General features: G+C 36.6%; 1 protein-coding gene across 1 annotated transcript; it reads right to left on the reverse strand.

Moving 5' to 3' along the window:
• Nucleotides 1–4,814: 4,814 nt before the first annotated feature.
• On the reverse strand, nt 4,815–11,282 carry LOC113281125 (uncharacterized protein At2g33490-like). Its single transcript, XM_026529775.1, has 11 exons — nt 10,877–11,282; nt 9,431–9,503; nt 9,125–9,199; nt 8,968–9,029; nt 8,797–8,865; nt 8,626–8,654; nt 8,335–8,542; nt 7,993–8,229; nt 7,831–7,887; nt 6,578–7,592; nt 4,815–5,928 (listed from the first exon to the last, which is right to left on the reverse strand). The coding sequence occupies exons 1-11, from the start codon at nt 11,000–11,002 to the stop codon at nt 5,915–5,917; spliced, it is 1,965 nt and encodes a 654-aa protein (XP_026385560.1). The 5' UTR covers nt 11,003–11,282; the 3' UTR covers nt 4,815–5,914.
• Between the last annotated feature and the right edge of the window lie 215 nt (nt 11,283–11,497).

Raw genomic sequence — 11,497 nt, forward strand, 5'->3', positions numbered from 1 at the left:
GAAATCCAACCTTTGGTTGTTGATTGGAAATTGATTGATCCTTGGATATTGGTCTTTGGTACCATCCAAGTTTATATCTCTTGTATTTAATAAAGACTCGCAGATTTTTATTTGCTTGAGTATAGATTAAATCAAGAGATCGAGATATTAACTCCTTGATATACTTTTTATTAAGATTGAGTCTGTTTGTCTAGTTGATTCTCTCAAAAATATATTAGAGTTAGTCCAAACATATTGCTAATCGAAATATTGGGTGAGGTTGTTAGACCCCCGCATTTTCAAACCCGTTCTCATACTACATACGTAAACAAGAGTTCTGGACCTTCTCAGGTAAATCCGTTCGCATACTAGGTACGCAAACAAGAGTTTCGGACCTGAATCATCACAATACAGTTCACATACTAGGTATGCATACCGTGTTGTATCCAGACATGGGTAATTGTTCTAAACTCTCATTTCAATCATTGAAACATCCTTGGAAGGCGATAATGGTTGTCTCACACAAACCATTAGGTTTAAGTAATTTTCAAGTGATTGAATGATCAATACGAAACTTTCCAAGCGAACATCAAATGATTGTCTCACACAAATCATATAAGATGTTCGAGGTAATTTTCACATGATCATCTTTTGACATTATATTTAGTTTTTAACAAATAAATTGTTTCCAACTAAACTCGTCAAGAATATGATGAACATAGCTAAAGCAAAAAGATTCCAACATGTATTTCGAGAAATAGATAAGCGAGATAAACTCGGCTTGAAATATCAAATATGTATAATGTAAAAGTCTATATAGCTATACGACTTAGTCTCATTAGAAGATAGAATAAAATAAACTTCTGAGTGATAGATAAGTTTTAGTCTCCACATACCTTTTGTTGATGAAGTTCCTCCAAGCTCCTTAGTAGATCTTCGTCTTCAATTGGTGAACGTCGTGAAGTCTAAAGCTCAAGTACACATTTTATCCTAATCCGAGACACAGCTATAAGTAGACCAGAAATCAAGTATATAGTTTTGATCAACTAAACTTGACAAACAAGCTTGAGATAGCAACGCTTGCGATCGAGTTCGACCGAACAGTGCTATAACAATAGCGGCTCAATTATGAGAGTATTCAAAACTGGACTAGATCCCAGAGTTTTTCTGGTGGTAGCTTTCCTCATTAACAAGATCTTGTATGTCTCTGTTATTTACTTTTTTTTTTCATTATATTATTTAGCTACACAATTAAAGTAAAAATACTTGTACATTAACCATCATGGTAACAGTCGCATAGTTAGTTGATTTCAAACTTTAACTATCACCAATAACACCTTGTTGAATAATCATGTAGTCGTTATTATTTCAATAAGATTATATGAGATTTGTCTGCATGGGTTTATATCAAAAATATTATGGTGTACTCGTTATCCTCATCATTTCAAAGCCTATCTAAATGTAACCCTTCCTAACAAACATTATTATATTAGAAAAGCATATGTTCATGATGGTAATATGAGTTTTAATCATTTGGCATTCGGAAATCTTTGTTATTTTTTTGCAACATCTCTTTATAACTTAACTGGATACCACCCTTCTGTTGAAACAATAAAATGATTTGAACATGTAACTTTTTATTTTTGCTTTGGATACTAGGAAAGCATAACATCTAAAGTGTGAAAAATGCCAGAGCCTCATAACATATTTCATATTTGCATGCAATCTACATATTTTGCAATCAATTGTCAGATTGTGCATACAACTTCACATTCCGACTCCTTCCAATCGAAACTCCACAACGTGTAGCATTAGAGCATCACCCGGTTTAACCTACAAGTATTAGTATGTCAAGCTTGTTGTCAATTTTTTGATTTATTTTCTACCAAAGTCAGTCTCGGACTAGGATTAGGTTTAGGTAGTTGAGAACTTCATAGGTATGTGAAGACCAACTATCTTATCTACTCATTAATACTATTATTTTATATTCTGAGATAATATTGTATGGCATTAGTATATATGATGAATTATTGAGAAAAGGTTTTGAGTTCAAGCTTGTACTTGATTAATCTCAAAACACGAACTCAAGCATTGGATGTTCATAGGGATAATTGCATATGAAATTTAGAACGATTTTGATTGTTCAACAAACTTTCTTTGTAAAAGAAGATCCTAAAAACATCAAGTTGTATTATTGTTCACAAATTGAATTTTTAGTTCGCAAACTGTACAAAAACTTGATGTTACTGAACTCCAAACTCCAAAGGGATAAAAGTTCGCGAACTTATTTTTTCGTTCGACAACTACGGAATTTTCATTATATTCCAGAAACCTGTAAATTTTCTCTTATGTTCACGAATCGATTTTTAAGTTTGCGAACTAAGTTTTCTTGTTCATGGACTGGTATGCTTTAGGGTGTTACTGAACTCCATCTTTTTTTATGGTTCACAGACCATATTGGTTAATTTGTTAGCTAACTTTTATGCAAAGCTATGTAGCGAAATCGTTTTCCAAGGCCTAATTCCAAGCGAATACTTGTTACTCCATAGTTTACCAAGCAAATATGCAATTTCTCACTGATTCCGAGTTTTGGGTAGTTACAAGTCCGGTTTTCCCGAGGTTTGGTGAGTTTCAGGTTTGAATTTTCCGAGTTCTGATTAACACATATGAATTTTCTTAGTTTTAATGTTAGTGGATGCATGCACACGCACACATACAAATATATATATATATATATCATCAGCGGCACTCTAAATCTTTAATAAGTATATCCGAGTACTAGGTAAAGTTTTGGTGAGTTCCAAGTCCAAACTCATTGCTTCTCGTTCCTCGTTCCCCAACCGAGTAGGTCCGAGGAGTGGTATTAAACTACTTTGGTGCACGGTCCTTAATCGACAAATATGCGGTGCACATTTTCCTTTGTATTACATGACAAACTTCTCACATGCATACATGGTTTTTATTTTTTGGATCAAATTATATTATTGAGAAGTTAAAGTTTGCTTGGGATCAGAGTAATTCATAGACATGAAAAATAGTTTGAGAACTTGCTTTGAGTACAAGTAATATTTGGTTGAACTTCAAGATACCTAGCATGTTTCATCATTATGAATAGAGGACTTTCTACAACTAAATTTCTAAATCATGTATGTTGTGCACTAGTTGTTGCTAGGGTCGTCCTTCAAAGACTTAGGTTTCTTCATGAAACATAATTAGGTCACGACTTTTAAAGTCTTCATTAGGGGATTTGTGAAACCCGTTTAAATGATAGTTTTTTTTTCCGGGAATTTTATCTTGATCATCGTAGTTCTTGTTTATTGTAAAGGTTTGTTTCTTCTGATATGCGGGCATTCAAGAACTATTGACTGAGGAATAAGATTCAGAAACTACAAAGAGTTCTACAAAGATTATATCATTGATTCAAGAATTATAACTTTTGTTATCCCTACTTGGGATACAGATATCGTAAGAGTTCTCCATATCTTCATGAATCCTAGTTAACCTAATATATTATCCTTTCGAGTTCTTTTCCATCTTCATCACGAACGTGATATTACTATCATCTTCTTCGAAGACATGATCCTTGTTCTTACCCTTACAAACAAGCCTTATTTTATTCACAATCCATTGAGTTATATCAAAAGAATTAGCTAAACAATCCCTAGAACCCCCTCTTCCTCTTTATTTCAAACTAATAGTGAGATAAATCTTCCTGTCAGGAAAGAAATTTCAAGTAACACTCCTGAATCTACTGATATGGGTGTGATCACTTTGAAACCCGTGGAAACAGTTTAAGAGGTCGAAACTCGTGTGATCAAAAACCTCGTCCTTTCTTCACCGCGGTACCTACAACCAATTATCCTCCTGCTGAAACTCCCGAGGTAAACCTGAATCTTCTGATTAATACTGAGAGTACTTGTGAGTTACTTGAAACTGATAAGTACCAATTGCCAAACAGAAGTAATCGTGGAATTCCACGTGAAGCAATTAGGAAGGTGAAATACCCTATTTCAAACTACATGCAGCTCATAGATTGTTAGAAGATGGCAAGGCATTTGTCACTCAGATGGCAGATGTTACTATTCCCAATAATATATTATCAATAGTTTCGAGAGAAATCTCAAAACTTTTCCTCTCCAGTTGGAATTTTTTTTATCAGAATTCCAGTTATTTTTTTCTCTCTCCCCCCTAATGTTTAGATTATTTTCTTCATTTTGCTCTAAGATATATTGTAAAAAAAAAATTAAAACATGATAATTTTTGTAGATAGTGACTACGATATGGAAACATTCTCTCGGTGAACCTCTTGAAGAAGATGTTCGTGAATATGATATAACCTTAATTATGTCGCTTTAGCTCCAATTCAAATGAACAACTTGGGGTCGGCCAAGAGATTTTTTCCAAACAAGCTTGCACTTTCTCTTAGTAAAACATTTCTTGTATAAACATAAATTCCTAAATATTGGGAATTTAAAAAATTCATCTTCAACCCAAATCCATTTTAATCTCTTAGCCTCTCTAGTATCATCTATCTATTTTAATTTTCTCAATTATTTCACTAACAATTTCACTAACATGAAAATGACTAGAATGGGGAGGATGTCTATCCAAAACTAGGCCATGCCATCTACGGTTTAAGAAGTTAGGGATGGGAAAGGATCTTAGGAAAATGAATGTGTATCCTATACTGACTTAGACATTTATGCTCGCATACATTCCATTGGAAAAACTCATGTTCTCCGTATGTATCCCGAAAGCAAATCAAGTTGTGTTAGTGTGGGTTGGCATAAAACTACTTGTATTTTCGTAGAAGTTGCATCAAAGGGAAACTCAGATTAATCAAAGACGCTGAGAGATGATAAAGGGTACATTCGAATCAAACATTACAGTTCATAAATATGCACATTACATTACAGAATCTACAGATTAGCAGCATTTCAAGTCTCACCTCATTACTAACTGAATGTAAAGGAAATACATAGCTAGAAAGCATTTGATTTGGACAGTGTATTCTTTCAGAGCTAACTGAAGCTGAACATATGAGAGAACTAATAATAACAACGGTACACTGCTACTCTTCTAGGTTGGGGTTGACAGACCATGAAGATGAGCAACGCCACAACCAAAGCAACTATCAGACCGATCATAGAGTCTCCGGAATCATCTGAGTTCGAGCAACAAATTTTTCCCATCTCCCTGCTAGTGATCTTATCAAACTATAGTAACTACTTCATCAAAAACCCAACTCTTTAAATCGTTTGGTGGTGAAGAATGGAATGAAAGGTTGGAAAGTTTAAATCAAGCAAAGCTCTTCGAATTTCTATCCACAAATGATGTATATTTTGCTCAAACTAACAAGAGATCGACACGTCCACGCCCACTAGCTTTTCTATTGAGATGCATATGTGATTGTCGGCAAGAGGTTGCTGTCACATATTGGCATTTTCTAAATCATACCAATCTCTAGCTAGAGTCCAGCTTTCCAACGCCACAAACATAAAGTCTCTTCAGCTACTGTTGTTTTACATTCATAAAAACCTGGCCCGACAACTCGAGTACTAGCCGGAATACTTTAGGATCAAATACAAGGAAGAGGGTCGGAGAGGATTGACGAGAAATATCTCAGCAACCAAATACAAAATTTCCTGCATTTTCTATTGGAACAAAAACATGCTGAACCTTCCATTCATGCTTGGTGCTGCTGGTGCTCAGTTCTCATCATTAACCAATAGACGGCCGAAAAAAAGAAAAAGGATTACGATGAGAATAAACTAATTAATACACAAGAATCATATTTACACAGGGACCAGCCCACAACCACACAAGCAGAGCAGAAACACATTTTCCTCCTAGCGTACTTGTGAGATTGCCGAATCCCTTGCAGAACCAACACCATTTATATCCTCCTCACTGGACCGTAGTAGAAGGCATTAATTCAATCTCCACCACCTGCACCAAATTCAGGAAGAGCTAATGTCAGGAAAACAAATGAGAAATTCCAACTGAATCCATGCAGTTTACCAGTACCCGTAATGCTACTAAACAAAGTTTATCATCATCTGGCGTGCTTCATTGGTCGACCCAGAAGTTTTTCTACGCGGGCAGCCAAGAATGTGTTGGTTGACATTCAAGGTGAATACCAAAAGGAATAATGGAAAATATATAAAGATTAACAGGGATAATATATTCAGAGTGACTTGTTGTAGTGTTACTTTGACCAAAACAGATCATTCAAGGTGAATACCAAAAGGGATAATGGGAAATCCATAGTGTTTAACAAGACATATAACAAATTCAGAGTGACTTGTTGTAGTCTTCCTTTGACCAGAACAGATCCATTAGGCGGCCTAATGGCAGTCTTTATACAAATGACATGGGTTCCTCAATGAGGGATGTTACACTACCGTAAGGAGCACCAGAAAAGATGCTTAAGAGAAGAACCTTCTTCAGGAAAAACAAATGAGACTAGGTATTCATCTTATTTCCATTCATCAGCCTCTGGATGTTCAAATAAATGCATAATGGTGTACCACTTTATATGCCCAAGGAAAAAAAAATATGGCGGAAGCAATAATGAACTGTATGTCAGAGTAATTACCTCTGGGAGCAGTCCGAACAACTTCAGAATTGGTCAATACGGGCTTTGTGTTTGCGAGTGAAATAGGTGTCAATGGAGGCGAAGCAGCTTCTTCAGCCTTCTCTTTATTAGTCTCCAAGAGCTTGGCCACGTGTAAAGCCATTGCCCTTTGACCACTTGAAGGTATAGAGAAGCTGCGAGGGACAGTCTGAGGAGGCATGGGTAATGGAGATGCTGCATTTGATGGTGTCAAGGGTGTTTTGTTCGTCATAGATATGTCTTGACTTCTGCCCAGGGGAGCTGAATGGCCAACTAAAGGAAGCATTTTGGTACTGGATGTGCCGAATTTTGGGGGTCTAGGAAGTTCATGCAGCTCACTTATTTTCGGGGATGACAAAAGTGGAGGTGAAGCACTTGGAGATACTTTAGGTGGTGAAGATGTGGGTAGCGGGACACGTGAAAGCATCCCAGGCACGAGCCCTGGGTGTTCCATTGATGTTATGGGGCCGCTGGAAGATAATGATGGTTTCGTTGACCATGATTTACTAGGTATTGGACCAGAGTAAGCATTCCGTCTTGGTTTCTTAGTATCTGCGGTACGTGGATCATATTGTGGCAGCGAGAACCCCTCGGCCAAAGGAGGGGGTAACTTGTTGGACACACTGTTAATGTTGCTCTCTTTGAGAACTGATTGTGCTTTTATGCTGCTCAACCCCAACAGCTTATCATCTCTTGAATCTTTTTCGTACTTTCTCGGTTCCAAGGGTGATGAATACCATAAATTATGAGCACTACTCATGCTTGCACGTCTTTCGCTGGGAGCTGGATTACTTAATCTCGCAGGTATTGTACTCTTAGCATCAAGAGGTGTGGGAAGAACATACGTGTGAAATTTTCGTGATGCTGATGGTCGCAGTTGCCTTATCCTTTCAGCTGTGTCATACATTTTCTCTGGGAAAATTGGAGCAGAATGACTGCCTGTTTTGGGTTCCCTATGGAATGTTTGAAGATCAGGATAGCTTCTGTCGATATTCTCCTGCAGATACACAGAGTCAGAAATCTGCAAGCCTAATGAATAGTTTGCTATGGCCAGTGATAAAAGATACAGTCCTGATACTGAGCAAAATATGCTTAGGGTAATACATAGAATACACTTGAGAAATATTTGGAATGTCCGTGTTATTCAGTAGAGATACATTTGGTCTCCTGCTTACACGCATACACTCCATCTAACGTTTTCTCGAATATATCCAAAAAAACAACAGAATTCTAACCTGTGCAGTATCATCTATCGACACTTGAGGAAGAAGAGACATGTCCACTTGGTCCAGCTACATGATCAAATTTTTTTGAAGATTGTTATTCATGATCATAAACATGATACAAGCTAAATACGCATAACAAAAAAAAAATCAATGTCATTGTGAGATTCTCACCTCCATTGAGTTCCTTGATGCGGAAACATCCAGCCTATGATCATTTTGCCCATAGTCAAAACTCAGCTCGCCGTCATCATTACCATCATAGCCTTGGCCATCATCGTCGTAGCCATCCTCTCCATCATCATCCTCTAGGCCACTGAATTGGTAATCAATATGTTGTCGTTCAGTCACCGATCTTACTTGTGGGTCTACTGCCTCAAGGGATTTTAGTCCCTTGCTAAAGAAATTCACCTGCTCCAAAAAATACATAAAAGAAACTTAATAAATATAACACAAAGAAAGTGATGAGCAAGTAGAACATGCAATCTAGGCATCTGAAATTTGCTAGAAAGTAACCTGTGCAGCATGATGCCGAGCCGCCTGTGTAAGGAGACTCCGGGTCTGCCCTTGCTTCAATGATTTCAACCGGAAGACGAATAAAGTTGCCTCCTCATCATATTCTTCATGAGCCATTTGCAGCTGCTGCGATGAAAAGGTCTCACCCTTAGAAGTTTTTGACTTCCCCTTTTCCCTATGTGCAGCCAACATGTATTCATACACATTTCTGCACGGATTAAAAACATAAGATTAAATGTTAAAGAAACCATAAAAGATGTAGACAGAAAAATAGAGAAGAAAGATAGAAACCTTTTTTCATCACACTGCCGTTTCATTTCCTGCACCAGCAAATGTAACAAAAACACATTAGAATAAACTCAACATAGTAGTGACCAGAATCAGACTTCTAATTATCACAAGAGTGTAAATGCGGAGTAACCACGTCATGCACTGAAGTTGCACGGAGAACGAAGTACGAACCTCCACTGTTCTTAGCTCGTTGAGAAGCGACTCTGACGGTGTTGTAATTGTCTGGAAAATATGAGACCGCTGGAGGGTGAAAAGATATAGGTTAGCGAACCAGATCAAGGAGTTCTTTACAGAATAACTACATGACTATGTTCGGTGTATAGCATGGAAAAAAGGACTCACATAGCTATCAACGAGTTTCTGAAGTTCAAACTGCACTTTTCCCAGCATTAAGAGAGCTCTACCTACAGCCGAGTGACTTGATTAGAGGAGAATTGAACAGAAGTTATGATACTTCCACAACCAGTAAGCATAAAGTCACCAATTACTATTCACTTACCACTTTCTTCATCATCATTTAATGCAGTCTTCTCAAGTAGACAAGTACCCATTTCCCGTAAAGACTCGGAGAACTCTGGAAGAGAAAAAGGTGCCGTTGGATGAATCAAAATATATATTCTTTAAGTGTAGATAGTGAGGTACAAAATTAGAAGTTAGAAGATAAATCTACGATCATGTACCCAAGTACTCGTGTATAACAATGATTAGAAAAGTTGATATTGTTCAAAACTAATCTAAAGTAAGAATAAAACTGCCTATACGAGGAGTTTCTCAAAATGAGAAATAAATAAACAATCAAGTTTACCATATGCGCTATTTGCTGTGGCAGCAGCTGCAGAAAGTAAGGTATCATAGCAATTTCTCATGTCAAGCATGTCCTGCAAAAATAAAACCAAATTGAGTAAAAATTTGAACCTTGGCAATTTAAAAAGAATAATGATTACCACTTCAATATAGCAAAGAGAGAGCCCCGTAAAAGGAGCCAAGCGACCTAGTATCTAGAGACGCAAGCTTGAATTGAAAAAGAGGCCATTTGAACATTTTAATATATGCTGAAGGCCACAAACAACTGGAGTCTAACGACCATAAACCCCTTATAGATTTCCACGAAGAAGGCATGAAAGACATATCAAACAGTTCCTTTCATGCCTCATACTGTTGAATGATGCTATGTCCAGATATTCAATCGTGATATATGCAGTCCGATGAGGAAACAATTGGAAGTAATTTGCTACAACAGAGCATACACTTTTCATGTTTCATCACATTGTCATTGTCATACTCTGATTCTCGTACATTTCATCTTTCAACCTCAACTTCAACAGATTTGATTGAACTTTGCATATTTATCCTTACTTTTAAATCAGTAAGCTACTTACTGATATACATTGCTTACTGACGAAGATGATATTCAGCTTGCAATAATCCATTACATTTTCCTGAGTCAAATGGAGTATTCATGATCAAAATTTCCTCCGGTGGACCAGACATTACTTTCGGAGCACCAGCAAGATACTTATTCTGATCTATCTTGAGTAATATCTATATCTATGTCAATTTCGAAGTTCCTGATTTTGCACTCATGTATTCAAGGTAACCAAGAGGAGTCTATCCTAGTATCTAAATCCTACTCACAAGGTACATCTTTTCATGTCAGACCAGCCTTTAGCGTCTTCATCAATAAATCGCCACAAAACTATAGTTTCTGGAATAACCAACTTACAAACACTACATTGCACGTGGTTCGTTTCGTTTCATGACATAAACTGATAGATTGTAGAAGTGGAATGAGCCAATAGATGTGGAACTAATTGGCACACCTTATCCAAAAGTTTTAAAGCGAGAATGAATCAACTTCCAGAGTTGTAACCAAGTAACCCAAATTGGCAATCAAAATCATAACTGAGCAGCAATTTGGCAGATACACCAAATTCTATAGTATGTTATACGTACATGATCCAGATACAGCTCTAGTAACTCCTGTAACTAACAATACTTAACCTAGAAATGAAAATCTAAATCTAAATCCAAATTCTCAACTTAAAAACTACACTTAGTTCCAACAAATTTCCTGAATACACTGTGCATTTCAACCCCTTCGTGACTTTTAACATATAATCTAGACAAAAACAGCTGAATCAGTCAGGGAAACCCTAGAATTTTACAGTTTTCGTAACAAATTCATGTGGTTCCCAATTATCAAATCGAAAACCTAAAAAAAAAAAATAGAGAGAGAGAGAGAGTAGAGTACCTGAGAAGCTTGTGCAAGTTCATCTAACTGAGCAGAAGGATTAAGAAGATCTCTCTTATCTTTGCCATCATGTCTATGATGATGATGCAGTGCAAATCCTTTCAGTTTCTTCAATGAAGACTTCATCCTCCAAAAATGCCTCAACAAACCCTAATAATCTCTTCAGAGATTTTGTTTCCCCCAAAATCTAAATCAAATTTTACAAAATGAAAAACCCTATAAAGAAAAAAAAGATAAAATTCAAATCGATTTGTTTGAGTTGGTGAACAAAATCAGGTCAAAAATGGAACAGAGAGATGAGGGGAAAACAAGAGAAATGATGATTTTATTTGACCAGAGAAAGAGAGAGAGAAAATGGAAAATGAAGAAACTCAAAGATTGCTTTTGTTTTTCCTCTTTTTTCTGTTATTGAATTATTTTATTTTTATAAAATAATGTAGATTAGCAATTTAAAGAGATAACCAAAATGTTGACCAAAAAATTCTTGATGGTATGGGATCTTTGACGAACCCTAAAATGTAGACCCCCCATCACAATTCAGCTTGGCTTAGCCTACACTAGCCCCTAGCCTGACCCAACATCATTTAAGTTGGCTACCGGTTTTGACTTTCCACATGAGGA

Source organism: Papaver somniferum, chromosome 5, assembly GCF_003573695.1.
Source record: "Papaver somniferum cultivar HN1 chromosome 5, ASM357369v1, whole genome shotgun sequence".
Taxonomy (NCBI): domain Eukaryota; kingdom Viridiplantae; phylum Streptophyta; class Magnoliopsida; order Ranunculales; family Papaveraceae; genus Papaver; species Papaver somniferum.

Excerpts from the sequence above, each read along its gene's own strand:
- LOC113281125 (XM_026529775.1), bottom strand. The coding sequence starts at position 11,002 with ATGAAGTCTTCATTGAAGAAACTGAAAGGATTTGCACTGCATCATCAT. Across the intron at positions 9,030-9,124 it reads AAATGATGATGAAGAAAGTG|GTAGAGCTCTCTTAATGCTG; the intron begins GTAAGTGAATAG and ends ACTCGGCTGTAG. Across the intron at positions 8,543-8,625 it reads CGGCAGTGTGATGAAAAAAG|AAATGTGTATGAATACATGT; the intron begins GTTTCTATCTTT and ends TAATCCGTGCAG.